Source organism: Calonectris borealis, chromosome 24 (genome assembly GCF_964195595.1).
Source record: "Calonectris borealis chromosome 24, bCalBor7.hap1.2, whole genome shotgun sequence".
NCBI lineage: Eukaryota > Metazoa > Chordata > Aves > Procellariiformes > Procellariidae > Calonectris > Calonectris borealis.
The window spans coordinates 5,122,210-5,144,824 of record NC_134335.1 but is presented as its reverse complement, the minus strand read 5'-3'; the positions used below and the strand labels follow the sequence as shown (position 1 = coordinate 5,144,824).

At 41.6% G+C, this 22,615-nt stretch overlaps 1 protein-coding gene across 2 annotated transcripts in view; it reads right to left on the bottom strand.

The window, feature by feature from the left end:
• The window catches only part of NCAPD3 (non-SMC condensin II complex subunit D3), a 28,844-nt gene extending 6,323 nt beyond the window's left edge, over nucleotides 1–22,521 (bottom strand). The window contains exons 1-27 of one of the 2 annotated variants that reach the window (XM_075173001.1): nucleotides 22,461–22,521; nucleotides 22,067–22,221; nucleotides 21,532–21,694; nucleotides 20,558–20,736; nucleotides 19,509–19,688; nucleotides 19,031–19,092; nucleotides 18,686–18,773; nucleotides 17,190–17,323; nucleotides 16,391–16,463; nucleotides 15,664–15,789; nucleotides 15,225–15,477; nucleotides 14,643–14,705; nucleotides 14,385–14,468; nucleotides 11,555–11,628; nucleotides 10,483–10,617; nucleotides 9,485–9,705; nucleotides 7,830–8,021; nucleotides 7,389–7,486; nucleotides 7,150–7,265; nucleotides 5,631–5,738; nucleotides 4,982–5,096; nucleotides 4,779–4,886; nucleotides 3,506–3,744; nucleotides 2,694–2,773; nucleotides 1,259–1,396; nucleotides 792–925; nucleotides 451–650 (exon numbers count right to left, since the gene is read on the bottom strand). In XM_075173001.1, coding sequence (XP_075029102.1) covers nucleotides 451–650; nucleotides 792–925; nucleotides 1,259–1,396; nucleotides 2,694–2,773; nucleotides 3,506–3,744; nucleotides 4,779–4,886; nucleotides 4,982–5,096; nucleotides 5,631–5,738; nucleotides 7,150–7,265; nucleotides 7,389–7,486; nucleotides 7,830–8,021; nucleotides 9,485–9,705; nucleotides 10,483–10,617; nucleotides 11,555–11,628; nucleotides 14,385–14,468; nucleotides 14,643–14,705; nucleotides 15,225–15,477; nucleotides 15,664–15,789; nucleotides 16,391–16,463; nucleotides 17,190–17,323; nucleotides 18,686–18,773; nucleotides 19,031–19,092; nucleotides 19,509–19,688; nucleotides 20,558–20,704 — 3,168 coding nt within the window. In that variant the 5' untranslated portion in view covers nucleotides 20,705–20,736; nucleotides 21,532–21,694; nucleotides 22,067–22,221; nucleotides 22,461–22,521. Of the gene's footprint in view, nucleotides 1–450; nucleotides 651–791; nucleotides 926–1,258; nucleotides 1,397–2,693; nucleotides 2,774–3,505; nucleotides 3,745–4,778; nucleotides 4,887–4,981; nucleotides 5,097–5,630; nucleotides 5,739–7,149; nucleotides 7,266–7,388; nucleotides 7,487–7,829; nucleotides 8,022–9,484; nucleotides 9,706–10,482; nucleotides 10,618–11,554; nucleotides 11,629–14,384; nucleotides 14,469–14,621; nucleotides 14,706–15,224; nucleotides 15,478–15,663; nucleotides 15,790–16,390; nucleotides 16,464–17,189; nucleotides 17,324–18,685; nucleotides 18,774–19,030; nucleotides 19,093–19,508; nucleotides 19,689–20,557; nucleotides 20,737–21,531; nucleotides 21,695–22,066; nucleotides 22,222–22,460 lie in introns of those variants that run through there. The other variant, XM_075173000.1, reaches the window with a different exon arrangement.
• Nucleotides 22,522–22,615: the final 94 nt, after the last annotated feature.

Here is a 22,615-nt window from a genome sequence, read left to right as displayed (position 1 = left end):
CAGGCTTTTAACCTAAGAGGAGTCTTTTAAGATTCAGTCTAATTCAGTCAGTTCTCACACTGAAGGCCAAAAGGTGCACCAAAAAAACATTGTTATGCTCAAATGTTTTACCAGTAAGAGATCTGTGGAACAAATTGAGCCTAGCATAGCTTCACTGACTTCAGAGGAAATGCATTTGTGATCACTCCAACTGACCCCTCAAGTACAAGCGTCCTTCACAAATTTAGCCTTAATGTTTTGTTTTTACAACACACGGTGCTTCCACAGGTGCCCTCAGATCAGAGTGGGCCTACAGACAGAGCCTGAATAACAGCCTACAGGCACAGTACGTCATTGGAATCATTATGTTACTTGGATAATTTTTGCGCAAGTTTCTCTGTCGCAGAAAGGTAGAATTTCTCCCAGTATGGTGGCCAGCCCTCTTCCCACACCAGATCAAGTGCCATTCACCTGCGAGATGAGCTTTTTTTGTGCTGCCTGCATGACAGCATTGGCCATTGCTATTTCATCTTCATCAGGCTGAATGTCTTCATCGGGTTTTGACCTCATAGTTGATAGCTTGATTTCTTTGCAGCTAAGGACTGCAAACGTATCCGAGAGCAGCTCACTGGCTTCCAGGTCCAATGGAAGGACCTTATCCACAAAGCATGCTGGAACACACAGGGGAGAAATAAGAAGTATTTTACTGGAAACAGCAATGCCAGGAAGATAACACGGCTGGATTGAGAGCCTAAGGGTTTTATACAGACACCAGTTCTTCGTTTGCCAGATTTTTAAAGACAGACCCTTACCTAGGATGCTGTGGCTGATCTTTGTTGTAATGCTGAACCTCTGCTCATCTGTAAAGTGGTCTAGCAGGAACTTGTAGATACGCATCCTTTTTTCTTTGTTATCTTTTCCCTTCAGAGAGAAGAGATTCTTCGCCCTATGGTAGAGCAAGACATTTTACAAGGGCCAAGTCACATTATGCAAACTCACAGAAATAATAAGACTTTAAATCAGCAAGGAATATTTGAATGTCGCTTTCAAGACCCATAAACCTGTTAGGATACCACACACTCCCACAAATTACATGCAGAAATCCTCCCAGAAGTGTCCCGGGGAAGGCAGGACACTCTTAACACTGTTTCCCCTAGCTGTTTTCACCCTATTGCACACATAATTATGAAGTGCCATGAGTGCTTTGCTGCAACCAAAAGCTGCGTGGCCAGACAGCCCATCATTTAACAAAAAGGAGATACAAATGTGCTCAACTGACCGCACACTCTGGGGGAACCTGTTGTACTTCTCATGTTTCTCATAGCTATTGAAATGGAAGATGCACTCAATGAAGTGTTGGGAGAACATTACTGGATTCCTCTTCAGTAAGAGATGCACCAGGCAGAACTCTCCAAACCTGGAAAGGAGGAAAAGAACAAACTTATCACCAGGTAGCTTCTAAAAGCCACCCCTGAAACACAGTGTAGGGTTCAAAAGCCGTAAAGCAGAAGGATGGTTTTCCTCTGCCAAGTCTTCCTCAATACCACATTTAATTCTTGCCCAGCTCCATCTGGGCTTGAACAAGGGTATCAGCTCATTGACTTTAACCCTTTTTTCATCCACAAAGAGATAGATGTTTTCAGCATCCACAATACTACTTCATTTTTTTGCTATTAAAGTAAACAGAAACAAATTTGAACTTGAATCCAGGCACAACATTTTCATTATTTAAATAACTTAAGTTCCATTGTGGCTGAGACACTTATAGTACTTTGCAAAAAGTTAATCACCAAAAGTCCTGCAAAAGCTGCAAGTCAATCCCAGACTTGAAGAATGTGGTTTTGTCTGGATGCAGTCACTGAATGCAGATGCAAAGAAAAAGGCTCCCACAGAAATAGCACCATGTTCCTTAGCTAAAGCTCTAGGAACGTGATGTTGCAATGTCACCATCTACTGGAAAGTCATTTTCACATATTAAAAACTCACTGAAGAGAAAAGAAAGTGTGAATATGCACTAGTAAGCAACAATAGGTTGATGACCCTGGAAACACCAATCTTCAGATTGATTGTTCCAGGTAGAAACAAGTAGCAAGGTGTCCAAGCCTCCTCTGCATCCAGCATCCCCGCACGATCTACCATCCTTATAGAAACCTGCCCCACTCATTTCTCACGTAACCGAGCAGCTTGAGACTTTGAAACCTACAAAAATTTCATAAACATGCACTTAAAGCCAGTGTGCATAATTCCTCTTACATGTCAAAGTATTACAAAATATGGTAGAAAGCTTAAAAAGACAAGGCATGCCGTATAAGAAAAAAGAGAATATTTAATCCTATTCTTAAAACAAAACCAGCACTCAAGACAGAGCCTATTAGAAAATCACGAGGAAGATTTCAAAAAGGCTTATTTCAAAAATGCATTTTCTCTGGATAACTGTGAGAGTCAAAAATAGAGCAGAGCTGCATGTTCTGAAGACAGCCAAGAACACACAGCTTGCTACTTTGGGACCTTCAAAGGACTTGGAAAGAGGTTCACCTTTGCTACTGTTGCAGACCCTAAAGCATGAACAACTGTAGAAGTGAAGAGGTTAATGGGACAATCATCTGCTCTCTCACTGAAATTTTTCTTCACATGCCAAAGGTGCAAGACCGAGACTGGTTTTGAGTACATCCCTGATCTTCAACTCCTTCATTATTTTAAGGTGAATATTTTACCTGGCAATATCTGGATTTGGATCCACCAAGACACTGACGAAACGGAAGAAGAGACAGTCTTTCCATTTCACAAACTCCTCCTGTAAGAAATCAGCAGACAATAAATTATCAGCCTGAATCGGGAAAAACCTAGTGTGAACCTTCAGACCTTAGTCAGGACAATATCTAATGGAGCCTAGCAGAATCTACATCAGGCAAACGAGCAAGCTATACAACTTCAGCTGGAGGTACACAAAATAAACCCCAAGACAACAATGTTTTAGAGGATACTTTAAACGCCACAGCGGCAGGCATCTAGGTTTACCACAGGTATCAGTAAAAAAGTAGAAACATGAGAATCTGTTCTCCCATCCCAAGGCCCACATGCTCTTCAACACCGTTCTCAGAGCCAAATGCACTCCAAATCTGCCTTGGTTGGCTTCGTATGAACATTGGGACAGTAAATATCTTGAGCATCTCAACATTTACATCTTTAGAACAATAAGCAGAGACAGTTGGAGAAAAAGGTGCTGTGGTGCTTGTTATATTCATTCATACAGGAGTGAAATTGAAGGGAATTCAAAGAAACAAAGAGAAGACAAGAAAAGAGGTAGCCATTGACTAAAAATAATCTCATTATCCAACTGTGTTAAGTGCCGTCGATATGATTTCTGCCTAGCTAGCAAAAACAAGCAGTAACAGAATACATAGTTTAAAGTCTTCTTGATTAAGCGTAGATTAATCCAGGTACAAGCAATACACCCACTGGACAGGTTGCCAGCATTCAGCACCACAGAGGTACTTGAAGCGGGCTGTCAGATACATGTATTTACCTGCAGAAGGTTGGTAAGCAGGATCAGCGTCTGCTTACGGATGAAGGGATTTGGGTCCTTCAGACACAACGAAATGTTGGGAACGTATCTGTCCACCATGGATGTGTAGCGGATACATAGATCACACATAACGATGACAACGTTATTGCGAACAGCCACATCATGCGACACCTCCAGTTCTCGAGCTAGAGCTGCAATGCATTTCTTTGCCAGATCCTCATGCTGCAAACACAATTTACCTGTGAAACAGAGACGAGACTGTCAGTGCTGTGAATATATTCTTCTTCCTAACCACCACAGCTCAGCTTACTGCCTCCTTTGAGTCCAATACAAGCCAAGAAAGGAATCAGGAAGTAAACAGAGGAATAAACAAGAAACACACGCTGAAACTTGATGAGCAATCTGCACGATCTCTCAAAGAAATGATACTTCAAGGAGTTCTTCCAAACTCCTCTTAGACCTATAGTGTGGGTCTCTATGCCAAATTCCCTCCCTCACAGAGAACTATTTCTGTGTACAGGGTATTATTCAAAGCAGCTAAAAAGAACAGCCCCAGCTGTCATAGGCACAGCAGGGAGACACCCACCTCTAAGAGCATCACTAAACCAACTTAATATAAAATAGCCTGCATTCTAACATTACTTCTCCCCAACTGTTTCTAAGCTCTGTACAAAAGTATTAAGCTTCCCAAAGCAGTTAAGGAAAGAATAATACTGCAAGAGAATACTACCTGCAGGAGAAGAGACTTGTTCCTAACCACAGAGGTACTACAAAACCAGAACTTTCACTTAGTACTCTCCATAATACTGGAAATGTAGAATTGACCAGGCCTCTATCATAAAGAAGCTCTTCGTTCATGCTGAGGAGAACAAGTAACTATGTGCAGTCATTCTGTTCTAAACTGCACCAAAAGCACCAAGTTTTCTTTATCCTCTGTTGAGCACCTTACTACATGTAAGATGATCCTTCAGCCAGGTAGCAACCAATGCCAAGTACAAGGACAGTACAATTCTGAAGGACGTTGCTAATTATTAATCACTATTAATGCATTAACCAGCTTGAGAAGCCGTCACATAGATGGCAGTATTTTTATGGTTTGTGCAACTTGTTACCATGGATGTTTGCATTGCTAAAAGCTCCGAGTTGAGGCAATGCAAACATTGAGCACTGTGGCTATCTGTTACAACTGACACAGCTTTTGAGCAGAACTTTAACCAGAAAGGCTGAGAATCGGATACACGAGGGCACGCTCCTACGGCAGGATGGCACTTACCTAGAGTAATGAATGCATGAGCTCTGACCACTGGAGGCATGGCTGATCCTCTGAATTGGGACAGTGGCTGAGAAGCTGGAATTTCCTCACCATCTGGAGAACAAGACACTAGGAAGGAAGGGGTCAGGAATGAAAACATGCTTTTCCGGTAAACAGTGTTGCCCGTAAATGCAAAACTAAAGGCAGTAAGGAGAGTGCCTCACATTGGTCCTCGCTGACAGAAGAAGCCAGAATGGACTGAATCAAAAGAAAGATGCGTTTCTCCACTTTGGCTGGACACAACTGAGCAGTCTCACCCAAGATGAAGAGGTGTCTCACCTACAGAGATAAAGCAACACTGCAGTCAAAAGGCAATGGCTGAGCTGCAAAGTAAGTCAGCAGGATTCGGTATGATACTTCTCCAAAAACAACTCAAAATTCCCTCAGTCCTTTCAAGAAGACAGTGGCTAGAGAACAGAAGGTGAAGCTTTGAAATAGAAATGGGGGGTGTGTGTTTAATACGCTATAACCCCCACACATCTACTAATAATATTGAAATTCTCCTCAAAGCATTCTATGCATTTTACAGACTTATTTCCCAAACAGCTCCCTAAAAAGTATGAGCAGAAAAGCAAAGAAAAAACATGTTGTTTTATTAAAAATACATGGGGTATCTTTAAAGCAATTGCTGATGTATGAAACTGTTGTATGCTCCTAGGCCCATAAATACCAGATTTCATTACGAGCTTACACACAAGGCGTGCACATCAGTATTTTCCTACGTAACACAGTTATTGGCGTGAACCTTAAGGAACACCAATTTCAAGTACACCTACATCCTTTGACCAATCTGTGAAGGGGAACCAAACTTACCAAGAGATCTTCTTGCAGCTGCTCTGCTCCATCCTCTTTGAGGACTATATTCGAAATATAGCTTTCACAGGTGGATACCAAATCTCCACACACCTGGTTGAGCAGTTCCTATTCCATAATTAAACAAAATTAATTCAGCACTTCATTAATTAAACAAAATGTAGCTGTAATATCTGTCCACACATGAATCCCTAATCTGAAAATCCTTATATGCTTTTAATAATCTAGGTCCTGTTGAAATCAATCAGACAGTGCCTTAGAGCTTTAAAATTCTTCCTGCACATCAAAGGATGTGTGCAAGTGTCAAAACACCTTGGAGGATCTGGCTTTTAATAATCCACAGGCCTAAGTTTACTTCATTATAGAAATCACACAGATTTAAACAAAAAGGATTTAGGTGACTGTTTCATGTATATCCAACACATTTGAGGTTGTCTGTGTGAATTTTTAAATGTTGTTTGGAAAATGTAGTTCCATTCAAATGAAAACACGATGTGAATTCCAAGGGGTGGAGGGGAAACAAAAAAAGCTAATCATCTACCAGATTGTGATGAAAATAAAGCATCATTTCTCTTTTCTACCATCTAAAACTGGTAACATAAGAAACCAAATACATGGCAGCTAAGCTGTTAGAACTTCTAACAAGTGACCAATGTACAGGAACATCTGCATTTGGTTGTAAGCCAACATACTATGATGACTATACCTGCAAGGGAGGATTTTCTGACTGTCAATTTAAAAAAAAACAGAAACAATCAATCCACCCTGGCTTCCAAAGCACAGAGTGTGCAGTTTTGCATACTATTTACTAAACTTTATTGGGATGCCATTATAAAATAGCTGTCATCAATATTGAAAGAGAAATGTAACACATACATAAGGAGAAATCATTATTAAGAGAGACCTGCATCAGTTTTAGCTTCTTTGCGACTGTGCTCAGGCTGAGATCTCTATTTTACCAGCAAAAGATAGCCTACTTTCTCACTACAGGAGCGGAACAAAGCTATAGCATAAAACAAATGGGGGCAGAAAAGAGAAATGTGCAAATGATGTGTTATTAACTCCCTGTTTGGTCCCATGAGAGAGGTCTAGAAAATATGTGTATCTACAGCAGCTCTGATATAGAATAATCAGAGCTTATAGTATAAACCTATAGCTTCGAACTGGACCAAGCCTGAGAAATAGCTGATATCATAAAGGCCCAGCAATAGGTCTCCTTTAGCAATTCTGTAAACTTTGACAGAAGGCAAATGCAAGGTATTTCAGGTGGGGGGAAGAAAAAAATCCTTCCGAAGAAAGAAGATTTCTTACGAGTCCATCCTTAGCTACAGGATGCTCTCCAGCACAACTGCAGTAAAGCAAGTAAAGAGCTGAGCAGAACAGACTCAAGTTGCTGGAGTCAGATCCTCTTTGTTTAGAGAGCTAATCAACCTACAGACTGGAGACAGAAGCTGCCTTCAAGAGACAGCCCTCCTAAGTGTGAAACAAGCTATTTTAAACGACATATTTTAAGTCACACCTGTGCCTCCTCCGGCACATCTGCATACGCGTGGCAGAGCTTCTGCAGAGTTTCTACAGCTGGGCTAATCACCTCCAAGGGACACTGAGACTCCCTCAGCCAGCACTTGATATTATCTGAAAATGAGATCACACACATAAAATGAGCATTTTCTAAGCTTATCAACTGCTTATGGAGAAGAAAGAACTGCTAAGATGGGAGGCATGCCTTCCCCTCTGCAGTTTCTCAGGGCCACTCACCAATCAGCCTCTCACAGGTGCTTTTAGGGAGGTGCTTTGCAACATGACCGATGACACACAGTATATGTCCTGTAGTATCAGTGCTCATGTTCTGCTGCCTGACAAGTAGTAGAGCAGACAAACTAATATTAATGCTAAGGCACGACACCAAATCACAGTAGAAAAATCCTTTCATCTGGGATATGCGTTATTAAGGCAGACCTGCCAAACCAAATTGAAACTCAAAAAGCTTAGGGTAAGAGTTGGTTACTGCATAAATCTGCGGGCCGTTGCTTGCCGCCTAGCTGCAGAACCCATTGCCTGAATAAAGAACTGTGATCTAAGCAGCTAAACAGCAATCTGTCTGTGGCAAGACAGAAAGTATTCACTTGCTTTGTTCCTCCTCTTCACCCCCATCTCTTTCCTGCAGAATGGAGGATGGAGTTCAAAGCACACATATACCTGCTGACATTGTCCCAGGATTCAATGATCTTGGAATAATCCAGCTTGGGTGAAGAACCTGCCACCTTAGCAAGCAACATCCAAGCCGGTACAGCATGCTCCGTTTCCACGTGAGACATGACATTATTAATGAAAGTGGAGGTGAACTTATTCTGTCTGGACCACATATGAAAAGCTTTGTTCAAGTAACGGCTACAAGGAAGAGAGAAAAGAAAAGTAAGTTAAAGGAGGAGTAAACAAAACACCTGGTCTTAGACACTGGCAGTAAAATCCAACATCCCTGTCCAGGATACGCTGAGCAACACAACAAAGCTGCTATCGCTTGGCATTCCCACTACTCAGAATACATAGGGATTTCTACTATGTATTTTACTAGCAATATTTTCAGTCTTTCGGTTCATAATCCTGACGCGCTACAGACCTGGCATACAAGCATGGACGTAGTGCTCTGTGTCAGTAAGACAGAAAGTCCAACTGATACCATGACGCATCAAGAAAATATAATCTCAGCAATCTGTTACAAAGACTTTCTAGTAGTTGTTATTTAATACCCATCACGGGACAGGATACAGTAACGTTAAGGCACCATAACTTGCTCATTTTTCTGTTTAACCCTAGTCACCTACTTCACGTCGGAAGAGTTCTGAGATTTATCAAACTGCAAGGTATTCTAAGGTCATGAAGAAGAAGGTGCCATGAATCTGCAAACTCTGTTATAAAATAGCCCAAATTAGAACATTGACAGTTTCACAGATTGGCAAGGCAGCACAACCAGTATCTCATTTTCTATTTCTGAGCTATTATGCCCTGTTGACTAATAAACATACAGCTGTCTTTAATCAATGTTGTGTCCTTGTCATACTGTGTGTCATCCCATTTCTTCTGCTTCTTCCCACAGCATTCTGCAAAAGGCAGAATAATTCTATTTGTCATAAGACAAGTAACATATTGTAGATCAGAATTAATAAAAGGCAATGTTCTCCTTTCTTTATATATCCTCTCTTACTTCTGTCATCAGAACACCTCCATTTGACTTAAATATTCATGCTGCTATCAACACATCAAGAACAGCATGCAACACTCCTGTATATGAACACTCGAGTTCAGGGAGAGAGCACAGGTAACAAGAGCAGCAAGTGAAAATTCTTGCCACAAAGGAAAATGGCACTCTTCTCGCCAACTGCCAGCTTGTCCATGCTCGACAGCTCCTCTGTCCCAGGAACTGGCGGAGCAACACAAGCACCTCACAACATGATAGTTTCCATCTCTAGCACTTATACTGACTGTTTCAAGAAAGGAATCTAAATAGCTTAAAAAAAAAAAAGCCAATAAATTTAGCTTCTTGTCCTTGCACAACAGACACCATGTGCATTTAAACAATATGTAAACTACGATACCTAACGGTCCGTGGCCACACAGTGAATGAGAGCGCTGAGAGTATAAACTCATACTCTTATCTTAGTCCTTCAGTCAATAGGCAATTTCCTTCCGTAAAGGAAAAGTTGCATATTCTAACAGGATTAAAAGCAAAAAAAATCTGGATTTTGTCCCTGAATGCTAACACAGTAAAGGCAATAAAAACATCCGACGCATCGGACAAAGGGCTGTTACGGAAAAGCCATCAGAGCCCACAATGAAGGGAAAAATGCACTTACTTCAGCTCCTGGCTTTCTGAAGTCAAGAGAGTAAGGAGATCCCACGCTAGAGCCTGCTTTCCATCGTCACTCCTGAATTTATTGTAGTATTTTATATGTTGCAACAAGAGCTGATCAAGGCAGTCCAAGGCCTTTTCTTGGACAGAACTTTCAGCATCCATCACAACAGGCACTACTCCATTTAACCAGGCCTTCTGCACTAGAACATTCTTGTGCTGAGACTGAGAGAAACACACGTTGTATTAGAAACATTTTAAAATCATTATAGTTTCCTATATGCACAGGTAAGACCAGCAAAGGCCTAGTAACCTCCAGATTCAGCTATTAACTTTGAAAATAAATTTTAATAAACCCCAGCATACGGCTCAACAAGCACTGCAATGTGGCAGCATATGGGACAAGGGAACTTGTATCTCCTTGACGCCACAAAGTATTTGATCGTATCTATGCTCAAGCTTCCTGGTGCTTCTGCTAAAGTACTGTAATACTTTGTTTTGAAACCCTATATATAATTTTAACAGCATCACAATAAAGCTGTATAGCAGATGATTTAACACTAAAAAAAAAAAAGAGCTTTGCTTAATATAAACCCTATGCTCCAAGCCTAAGTTACTAACCCTTTGTGAATAAATAGAAAAGAAAGAAAAATATTGCAGTGCTATCATCTACACATTACATCTTAGTAAAGTGATTCAGATTTTTTTTTAACTTGAGAAGGCCAGCAACATAAACATTTTCTCCATGATACATAAATCAACAGCCAGGAAAATAAATGTTTCCAACAGTTGGAAGCATCCTACATAAATCACAAGTATGTAAAAGAATGAGTCATGACTTCCAAGTCAAAAGGTAATAAAAAAAATTTAAGAGACAGTCATAAAATGAAATCCACTGAATGTACAACTGACGTGTACCAGATTTGCCGGTTTTCTCCTTCTTTTAACCCATAGTTCGCCCATCTCAGGTCTGCATAAGAATTCATGATACTTTTTTCTCACCAGAAGGAGCTCTGTTATAGACTGCAAGGCCTGCTTCCGCACAGAAACAGCGGGGTCCCGGCAACGATCCTGAAGAGTGGACAAATCCTCTGCAGTACAAGGGATCACTTTGTGCTTCAGGATGTTCATAAAAACCTGGAAGTCAAATACCAGCATAACTTTGTAGGGAATACGGGCCATTCACATTGGGTAGCAAATCAAAAATACAATCTACCCCCTACCAACTTTAACTAGAGATTAATTTATCTCACTGAGAGTGAAACATCACATTAACAATTTATGAGGACTGGGCACAACCAGAGCTGTAGAATGAAACAGAACACATCTTTTCAGTCATTCCGATTTTATAACAGCATTTGGATAGAGTGAATGTCACAATTTCCCCTTGAAAATAACGTGTCTCTTGTATGAACCATGTCTTTTACCTGGTAATGAGGAAGAGGGGATTTTTATTTTTCTTCTAAATCAAAAAGCATCAAAACAAAACAATTGAAAGCCTTAACTTGAGAAACTCAAATCAGTGTGTGAACTGAGGGGGAAGAGTTGGGGTAAAGAGGACTAACAGAGGAAGGCAGTCAACAGCAGATGCGTATTTTTTAAAACGATTAAATATTCCTTGAAGCATATCTCTTTAAAAGCTAACGACTTCATTAAAGAAAATTGAGCAACAAGCAAAGCAATGCATACCTCAAAAAGAGGCTGGATATAACCTAATCTCTTTGTTAACAAGGTCAAAACAAACTAAGCAGCTAATATCTTCAGTTTATAAGGAAGTCGCTTAATTGAAATGCCTATTGACATTTGAAAAGAGCCTCTCCTTCTAAATGACGGAATAAGAGAATGCCAGCAAGAGTACTAGAAAAATTTTCCATCATCATGCTTGCATTATTTACTTATCAGGAACTAGTAAACAAGACCTTTTCAAGGCCTGTAGGCACTCTGCAGGAATAGCAGGAAGCTACAGGTGGGCAAAGTTACATACAGTTCGCTACAGTATTATGGCCTAATTATTTCTTTTAACGGCATTCTGGGTAATCACTGAGAACAGGGAAGCACGCAAAAAACATCGTACCTGGAGAGCAGATTTCCTCACATTGGTTTTCTCATCCCCAGCTCTCAGTCTCAGCATGGTCATGACTTCTTTTCCTATCCAAAACCGTGATAAAAAGAAATTACCCACACCACCATTTAGCAGCACTAACACGCTGAACACTGCAGCAGCAAGGCGGAATACAGCTCCGAACTCAACTGAGCAGCAATTTGTTGCCTGAGACTTTCAAAGGCCAAGAGAGGAGGACTGAACAAAGCACAACAGAAAAACCACCCAAAATAATTCAGAATGAGGTATAAGCCAGAGGGAAAAAAACCCAAACCAACCATTTTTCCAAGTTCTTTCATTTGAAAATATATCTTAGGACATATCACAAAAGAAAGTGGTATACCAAATCACTTGATGCATACAGCAAAAAGAAAAAAAAGAAATCTGTAATTTCTGACCTATTTGTTTTTCTACATAAAAGGTGTTCGGCTACCTTCACAGTTTGAAAGCTCATCAGATGAATCATGCACAGTTCTCACAGAAGGCTGTAGCACAGGTAACCCTGCCATCTGTGGGAAAAGCATGTTGAGGGCGGACCACAGACAAATGGATCCAACGCAGATCCAAGATAGGTTAACAGACTTGTATGCCGAGAGCTTAAAATGCCTACAACCTTTTGTGAGTTATGCCTCAGAGCTCCACGCAGCAAAAAGTATTAATATACAAACTGCTGCGTTTTACAGAGGAGAAATTGCTCCATAAATGAACTGATGAATTTCTTGAAGCTGCAGAATGGCAGCTGCAAAGAAGAACCCAAGAGTCTACAAGGAAACCAGACCATATCTTCCCTCCCTGAATGTCATGTTAGGCCTCAAATATTACTTTTCATAGCTATATTCATACTTATTTCTGCACGCTCTCAGGAAAAATACATAATCAAGATGATGGTTTATTAAATGACACACAACTGAATACACAGAGCCACAATCAATTATTTCTCACCTTTTGAATCATTCACATAGACTATTGACAAGCTGGCAATACTGATATCAAGCATTTTACCATTGCTTTTAAGGTTTCTATTTATTGCTGTTTGTTAGATTTCTTACAGCATTAAGTAAGATTTCCCAAATATATGCCAAATTCAGAGATCTGTTACTCAGAGAGATTCATGTGGAGAATCACTCTGTTGCCATTAAGAAATAGGATTAATCACAGGGAACTAATCAAAAGTAGTTTGAAAATAAATTTTTGCCAAAGGAAGCAAAGGGACTTTGATCTGTGCTTTCTTAATGGGCAGCTAACTGCAATCGCATCTTCCTCCTGAGAACAGCTTGACAAAAAAAGCACAGAACCTTTTTATTGCAAGATTTTGCCGTTAAAATAGTCCAGCTCTTGTGAAGGTGACCAAGTCTGCCAAAATAATCACACTTTGCCAATTGACATTGATTTTACTCACAGTGACATAGAAAAAAGAGAGAAAAAAACCAACCCCAATCAAACAAAAAACCTGAGTTGTAAATGGCTGAGAAGTATCAAGGGAACAAAATGTTTGTATACTGTTGGGCAGTGGTAATTCTGCAGTGCATACTTCACCCTGCAGATTATCCCTACCCTTCTTATCTTTGCCCTTGTGCATTTAGCACGTTCTGACTATCCCCAGCTAAGATTTATTTCGCTTCTAAAATATGAGCTGTTTGGCCTTCATAGTAGTGCAAAATTAGCACAGGCATAAGCCAAACACAAGCGTGTGCCAGACAGCTTTACTAATGCACCCTGACTGACTCAGAGGGCCCTGTATTTCAGCTATCCTCTTGAGCTCCAGACAGCCCTTTTTCATCCAATCCTTTTCTTAATTTGTTTTGCCAAGTGCCCAGTGTATGCTCAGCTGGGTTTCAGATACAAAACCAGGCATCCTCTGCCACAAGGAGTCTGCAACTAAACAGGGAATACGCAATACCTTCAGTGGCCTGGAGGATATTTCTATCTGAGAGAGCAAATTAACGAAATTTATCAGCGACATGTTTTAAAAGAAAGCTTTCAATGGAGAAGATTGGAGCCTGGCTCATGGAGATAGGGAGAGAGATCCCATGTGAAGAGCAGCATGAGACGTGTAACAAAGACGCAAATGCAGGAGGTGAACTAAGCAGCGAATTGAATTGTCAGCGATTCAAGAGAGGTGCACAGCAAGAACTGAGAGCAAAGATACTGGCAGAGGCCTAAAGGTTAGGAAGAAAAGCTTTTACATGGAAGAGGAAAAGAAAGAAAGAGATTCAAAGAAGGAACATCGTGGCCACAAAAGCCAACTTACATGCTGATTTCATGCTATCAACAAATTGGAACTAGCTGCTTGCCATTCTGCATCAGTCCATTTAACCTCACACTTTGCTTTCAACTCCAGCCTATACCTGAGGCTGCAGGGAAGTGAATTCTTCCCTACATAACAGCGCTAGGCAAAGGTGCTGTGCTTTATGTAGCAAAAATATATTAGTTCTTTGTGCACTGGAGCAAGACATTTAATTACCCTTAAATTTATGGAGTTACAAATACTATATCCCACATCAATTGCCATCCTTTTTGGAAAGAATAAATTACCTGCTTTTCAACAAGTGTTGCCGCCACATTAGTACAAACGAACATCAGTATTTCAAGATTAAATGTATTTTTCAGACTGAGTGGAAATAGTATCCCTTTATGGCTGGCACTTCCACCCCCTTCATCACCCGTAAGTGTTTTTTAACAGCTCTACAGAAAGCTCTCTCCACTTTCTTTGAAAAATGAACAACGAATACACTTCAGAAAGTCTAATTTCAATTAAGGTTTTGGAAAGTTATCTGAAAAGGCTAGTATAATTTTGACATACCGTCAAGCACAGCAGTATCGCTGCTGTCCGTCAACTCAATAGTTTTGAAAGTCGGTAAGGTCTTCAGTGGATGGTTGGACATAGCTGAAAGAAAAGTTAAAAGTTCAAGAATAAAAAAGGCATATGTTCACCCAGCAGGATGGTTCACTGTTAAACAGAGAGCCTCATGCATGCCCTAGGTTTTACAGATACGCATATTTTTAGAAAATGGCATGCCAAGAAAAGCCTGAGACTTACTATAAGAGAATGACTCTATACCTTCTGCACTGACTATCAAACTCGCAGTGTTTGTGTTTGCTTCCAAGTCCGTATGGTCAGAGGCTGCCAAAAAGAAATAAAAAAAGAAATTAAATGAGGTATTTTAATTCTGGATATTCTGTCATTCCAAATTTTTTCAGGCAAGTAATCTAACCGTAGGATGCTATGTGCATACTTCTGAATTGTGCCATCTGGCCTTTACCACACCAGAGGGAGTTCAGAATGCCAATCACGAACAAAACAGCTTAGCAGAAGCAAAAGGCAACTCAAGATTTAATCAACTGTCAGGCAAGAATCAACTTTTTTTTTTTCCAATGAGCAATTTCAGTCATCTGTAAATATCCTTCAAAGGTATCTCATGGAGAAATCTATTTAGAACCGATATACGAGAATAAATCCCTTCCAAATATAAGGCTTCACGAGTAACAAGACTCATCCATTACTTCTCATTATGACAGAATACACAAGGACACTACGTGCAGATTTTTAAGTTCCTGACAACTAGTTCTCCTATCTCCCAGGCATTATTCCCCAGAATGTTCAAGAAATATTTTCACTATCTAATTGATCCATAATACTTACAGCTTTGTAATAAGTCCTGTATACTCTCCAAGGTAGCAGCAGCTTTCATTTCGAGACAGTGGGCAAAGCTGCTTAAAGCTTTACTACGGACCACGGGTGCTTTGTCTGAACACCGGCCAAACACCATGACCTGTACTAAAAACTTATGCTTTAGAAACTTCTGATGATCCAGGGACAAGGAGCTGTCCAAGTTCCTCTCTGGCACATCCAACAAAGCTAACGCAACATCAAGAGCAAACACTCTGTAGGCAATCTGTTTGGAAGAAAAAGCACACAAGGTGCTCTGTTAATGTAAGCAAAGACACGGGCATTGCCTACTCAGTTTACTCGCTTTTAGGTACCAGCAATAACAACAATGCTATTCAGTACTGATATTGGACCCTTCATCTTCAAAATACTGCTGTATCCGAACCCTGGAACATCAAGGAGACGTACTTACTTTAGTGTTGCGTGAGTATTTATAAAGCCAAGCGATGAAGTCAGCAAACTCTATACAAGGGAGTTTATTCAGCAAATTCACCAAGGCCTGTGCAGCATACGTGCGATAATCAGCCTTATCTGGGACCTGAAAAACAAGGGCAATCGCATGGTATGATATTTCAACGCTCTGCTCTAGAAGCCAGAATGCCATTTTAGGGCTTAAGATAAATATTTTTTATTTAATGAGGCGATACGGTCACATTCAGCAATGACTGGGAGAACAATCACAGCTTCCTTGGTCACTACTTCAGCACTCTCAGTCACACAGCAAATTCCCCAAGGCAAAGGTGGAGCTTAGATTAAATCCAGGGGCAGTATTTCTACATGGCAGTCTTCAGATAGTTAGCTAGGCAAAGAGCTCTCATAATCCTCATCTTCCTCTACCAAAACAGTGGTAAAATCAACTGCAAATTTTGGACAAGTTGAAAGTAGGGCACAATCAATTGTGAATGAGGGGGGAAGTGCTCACTCTCAGTATTCTTTTAGAGGGTGACACTATTTTTAAGATGTTTGACAACTCTGATAAAGATAAACCCAAAATGCAATCCGGCTGTCAAGAAATTTGCAAATGATTAAAATCTTTTCATTCCTTACAAAACATTGTGAAAATGGATTTCCTATTACAGATACTGCAATGCATCCACACATAAGTTCCTCAGCTTAAGATGCAACAAAGCTTAGCATACCTTGGTACAGATATGTTGCAGTAATATTCGAAGAACAGGAAAAACAACTTCTTTCAGCTCGTCTACTACAGAACTGCACAGAAGAAAAAGAAGGAAATTTTAATAAGGCTGGTTTTATAACAGAGCAAAAATCAAATCAAGGACATTCCTTTTGGAATGCATTTCAAAAGTCAAGAAAAGCACGCGTTCTGGAATCACGAGCGCTAGTGCAACAGGATGTGGTCAGAGAGCAGACCTACTTACTTTCTAGATTAACCTGACTTTGCAGGCAGAAAACATTTCTTCCAATACCTTTCTACAAGTAGAAGGATAATATGAAAAGCTTCTTCATTCTCAATCTACTTAGTATATACTGTCTGGGGATCTCTGCACAAACCACACTTTCCAACAACATGGATCCCCACACCCGGGGAATAATAAACATAGGCAAAACATATCTTTAAGCAGGAGAAAGGAAAGAACTAAGGAGAAGTGAGCTCCATGTTAATCTTTTATCTTCTTTACAATACTTTGCAGTAAACTACAAAAACCTGAAAAACTGACACAAAGCAAAACACAGAAGGTAAGGCCCTTCCACTCACTGCCACTTTTCTGTCAAACAGAACGTTCTTTCCCCTCCACCAGCAAGTTCAGTAAATTCCCATTACAGACATTTTAATTAAACCTCATTTGCACAAACAACTTCAAAGTCAGTGCCAGTTTGTCTCATCCCTTTATCAACTAAACAGTAAAGCGAAGGCATGCCAGAAGAAAGAGCAGACATACCCAGGAAGGGTAGTGCCAGAGCTCTGTACTTCACCTGATGAATTTTATAGCCTGATTCCTGGCACTGATCACAGCTGATGTGATTGCAAGGACTGGGCGTCTGGAACCCGCACCACTTTCCAGCATAAGAATGACATTGAGGATTCGCTGGAAGACACAACGAAGAATCTGGAAAGAAAAGGTTATTTTCAGGTTTATTTCAGTAGCAACTGGAGCCCATGGATAAGCATTCTGACCAGGTTTATGAAGTAATTCTGAACCAAACAAACTTAGATCCAAGTAATAGCACCTGTCAAAATATGACTCCTAGCAAAATAATTCAAAGACGACCCATTAATACACACAACATCTTTCCTAGCTATGACGTTCTCATTCAAGTCCAGTAAGGCCTAAGAAGGGCTTCCTGACAACATCAACAGATCCTCTCCAAAGCAGCAGACTTCAATTCACCAGACATCTGGAATTCGAGGAAATTCATTGTTTTTTGCACAGAAGACACCTTAAACTAAATGCATGTTTTTACCGCCAGGTGCACTTCAACTTCTGGAGCTTCCTCCCTGCCACATGTTTGAGACCACAGCATGCCTCATTATCCTGACATTACCTGAGCAGACAAACAGGAGAGGCAGGGAAGACGAGGTGGGTCTGAGAAGGGGAGCTACTACATCTTCTTGATACCACAGATGTCAACAACTCTGAAAAGCCTGTGCTGCAGTGAGAAACAAAGGAGCTTGAAACACACAGGTCTAAGGCTGCCAAAGCTGGGCAGACACTCAGGTACATGTCAGGTAAGCGTGTACTAACCTCCAGGCTTCCCTGACTAGACAGCCGCTAATACCCTGGCTTGCTAGCTCCGAACTAGTTCGGATGGGTTTACAGAGACTCGCAAACACAGCGGCACGGTCACACCCAAAGTTCAAAAGCCGCATCGGTAGGAGCAGCACACAGATAAGCGGGAGATGACACAATATGCTTGATAATTTAACAAAATAAAAATGTAAAGCTGCAGACACATTTCTGGTAGAACTGGATGTTCCATGATGACAGAATATTCTCTGAATGAGAATCAGCCCCGCTTACCGTCATCTGCACATAACACTTCCCCATCATGCTTCGCTGCTGCACAACCCAATGCCACAGCACGCTACCAAGCGGTGCTGGAGCTCCACCTAGCAGGAAACAAGAAAATTCCAGGCAAAGGCAGTAACCTGGAATTCTCTTTTTTAAGATACAAAGATCTAATGCCACTGTAGCTATCCTCTGTTTTCGATTCATTTGCCACAAGAGTCACTAGAGCACAGGATTCAATGATCACGAAATGCATCATCATACAAGTCAAAGTAAATAAGGACTGGGGTGGAAGAAAGCATCTTGCCTCTGACCCAGTGAAGACACGCACACATACAAAAAATAAAACGAATGTAATAAGTAAAAAACATGCAAGCAAAAATGACGTGCAGAGAAGAAGAGAAACAGCCACTCCTTTTCAATACAGCAGTGAGAATTTTAAAGATTTTATCCAACTTTTACCTTATCTTCTGTACCATGTAGAGGGGAACACAGTAATCGCAGTCCATGATAGGCCAGCTCGGGAACATACTTGGCTTCGTTAACATTCCTAAGCAAAAGAAGGCAAAGAGATGTCTTCATCTCTCATCAGAGAAACATTTACTACAACTATTACAACTAAACGTGCTCATTGACTGGAAAGCATTCAATATTCACTAAATGTTGTTTACTGTTAGCTAAGTGGAACATGTTCTAATTAGCTTTAGTGAAAGAAATCATTGCTTTCATTTTTGTATAAACAGGATAATAACACAAGCGCTTTACTTGTTCAAAGCACCGTATAAACGTTAAGAATTATTTGCTCACATCGCTGCTGAAAACTCGAACTCGTGTACCACTGGCTCGAAGTTTGTCATTTCAACAAAGATCTGCAAGGAAACACAGCCAGGCTTAGCTAATTCACATGAAGGGAAGATGTGCAGGTCTGCTTGGATGCTTGGGGGTCAGACCACAGTGAACATGACTCTAACTTTCAAACCACAGTACCTGCCTTGAAGCAGAATATAAGCAGACCCCGGGCACTCAATGCCACGCGTCTTCCCCGTGGGTAGAGTGAGGGGTAAGCACCTCAGAACAAAACACGAACCGCCTGGCTGGCACTAGCCAGCGAGTGCTAAGCATAAGAGACAGACATGGAGCAGGCACCCCGCTCCAAGATTTACATTGAGGACAGACTAGTTTATGAAAGGCAGGGCTGCCATCACTCCCATGGCTATGGAGTGCTCTGCATCCACCAAAAGTTTGTGTTAGAGTATATAAGGTTCCTTGAGTTGAATCTTATTACCTGCAGGCAGTTCTGCACACATTGAGGTTTTTCTTTTAGGGAGAACTTAGGTAGAAGTCTTAAGAAGTTTTTCAAAAGAAGGAAGATTGAGTTGCGAACTTGAAGAAGATCATCCATTGAAAAATAAACATTTTCACAATCCTCTTCCTCCTCCTCCTCCTCTTCCAATATCTCTTCCATCTATATTGGTAGAAAAGAGAAAGAGCACCATCCTGTCCCGCAGCACTGGCTGATCTCTTTTGCACATTTTGGTGCTTCACGGAGTTCTCAGGCTAGGTTCTACACGATTTCACATCCAAAATTCTAAATCTTTTCTTTCAGATTAATTAACACACTTAACCGTGGCAAAAACCCAAACAACAACAGACAGAGGAAAGTTGTGTACAAAAAAAGAAAGCTCCAACACAGCCCATTCTCATTTTGAAAGAAAAAGTCCATCAGAACTGAAGACAATTATTTGAATTCTAATCTGACACTTGAAGATTCATCTCAAGTAATTCCCATTGTGCCTATGCCCTTTTTCCCTTGCTTGTCATGACCCTGCGGCACTGATGTTCTCTCAGGATTTCTGATGTGTAATCCTCAGTTCCGTTAAAAAAAAAAAAGCATATAAATATCAGAACTCGCAGCTGCGTACAGCTAACCAAAGCATTTAGCCCTTAACTTCGCATCAGTAAGTTGGCAAGGAAACTCAAATGTCATTTGCAAGCTGGTCACATACTAAATTGAAGGTCTCTTGAAGAAGCTGATATAAATTAGTTTCTCCCTCTGCTGCTGAGCTTTCTAACAATATGCCACAAATAAGCTGTATTTTTTCTATTAGTCAGCAGCCAGGAAACTGCAGCTAATGTTGAATCATCAGACCTCTGAAATTCCTAATAGTAGGTAGAGGATCAAGAGCAGAGCTGAACTGCTGAATAAAAGGTTAAGAATTAAAAAAGGGGTGAAAAAGAGGAAAAGTATCACACTAACCTAGAAGTGAAATAGCTTGCCAACAATTTGCTTATTAATAGAGATTTATATCTGACGAGATTACACAAACATCTTACATTGCCATTCCTGCATGGTTTTCCTTTCTTTCTATTTCTTCTTGCATTGGTCTGAGAGCTTTGAGCGTGCATCTTCTTTCTTTTCCTCATCAGATCTGGTTCTTGAGGCCAACTTTTTGTCAGGGTGTGAAGACATTTATCAAACATCACTTGATGGAACAGCTGGTTAGCTACGCTGCCTGCCCAGAAAAGACAACATCAGCCATCTTCCAGACAAAATAGAGAGAGCATCAAATCATCTGGCCATCTCTGCATTTGCTTTGGCAGCCAAACAGATGGCCAGGACACAGGCATTGTCCTGGGAGCCTAAGAAAGTTCAGGAGGAGAAAAAAGAATTGTTTGAACAAAGCCAGACTGCATCAGGATGACATGTCATCAGCGATGACATTCTCCAGTAGGATCACCAGCTGATTGACCCCTTCTAGCCGATCTAGCACAACGATCAGCAAAACTTCAGTAGAGGACGTTAGCCTTGAATACCAAAGGATACTGCTGTGAATCAACCTGCTAGAAAACTCCAACTGCTGGTTATTTTAAACAAATACTTTCGTTTTCACAAATGAACCTGTCCAAAAGCACTGCACAGTGAAATCCTCTCTAATTACAGAGCAGGGACAGGAATAAGCTTCTGCCTTCACTGCATAGTATTGTCAAACCAGAGGGACAGGTGGGGTTCCAGCTCTGCGTACCGTGCAGACTCCTCTGTCGACCTTGTCACAGAGCTCCTAAGATGCAGACACGGACTGAGGCCACTGAGCCACTTTATGACAGGAGACCAAGCTGCTATCAGACCGTAACAGCTGTTCAGCACTCAACACCATGGCTGAGTTCGATCCCCAAGGATTTCTGGGAGAGCAAGCAAACAGTTCAAAAGCCATCACTTGTTCCACCTGGAATTCTTATACATGAGAGAAGGCCAATTGTGCCTGAACGATGTTTTATCCAACAACAAAGAGGCACATCCCTTCGCTCACCTGGGATTTCCAGCAGTAAGAAGTACAACCCAGCCGCGTGAAGCGCGTAAACCCTCTGCTGTGCATTAGCTCTTTTACGCTGGCCCGCTTGGACAAAGTGATGCAACACGGCCACGAGAGCATGATGAGAGAAGTTGTTTTCAGCAAACAAGGTCCAGATATTCTGAGGCAAAAGACACGAGTAATAGTGAGAAGTCCCGTAATAACATAGCTCTCTACCAGTAGCTACTATTCACATTTTAACAGTTGCCGCTGCAACCAACCCCCTATATATAGTATATATTTTTAAAATATGTTTTAATAATGATGTTATAATATATAGCACTATATATAATTTAAATTTTATTATATTGTGTTAAATTATAAAGATTTTTTTTAACTTGGGAACAGCATTCCGGCAGGTATGACAAGAATTGCTCTTGAATATGCTCAAGAATTGCAGCCTTAGAACATTTTTGCACGTTTCAAGGCAGGGCAGAAGCACAGGACCTGCGCCTTTCTTCAGCAGGGCGCGGCCCAGCCTAACCGGCCTTACCTCCCTACTCTCACCGTCCTCCCCGGCAAACGGCGACAGAGCCCGGTAAAGCCGGCTAAAAGCATTAGGCCCGTCTCCCGCGATCTCCTCCGCTACGCCGGGGTCCAGAGGCTCGGTCTCCGTGAAATCCTGATCCCAGGCCGCGCTCGCCCAGACTGAGAAAAAGAGTCGGAGGCCAAGTTTCTCCCACACCAAATAACACCTCAAAACCCGCGCCGGAGAAACCGGTTGAAGCAGAAGCACCCGGTGCCGGAGGACGGCCGCCGGCAGCTTCCCTGTCAGCGCCCCCCCGCTGGCTCCTGTCACCCCACCCCGGTGCCCACGGGTGTCCCGGCCCCCGCGCGTTCCCCTCACCGCCCCGTTACCGGGCCCGCGCGCGCCCCTCGCCCCGCACCTGCGCCCACGTCACGCAGCCGCCACCCCTCCAGGGCGCGCGAGAGCTCGGCCGCCGCCGCCGCCGCCGCCATGCCGCCACCCGGCCCTTCGAACCGGCCAATCGCGCGCTCCCGCGGGCCGCAGCCAATCCCCGCGCGGCGCCCGCTGGCCTCC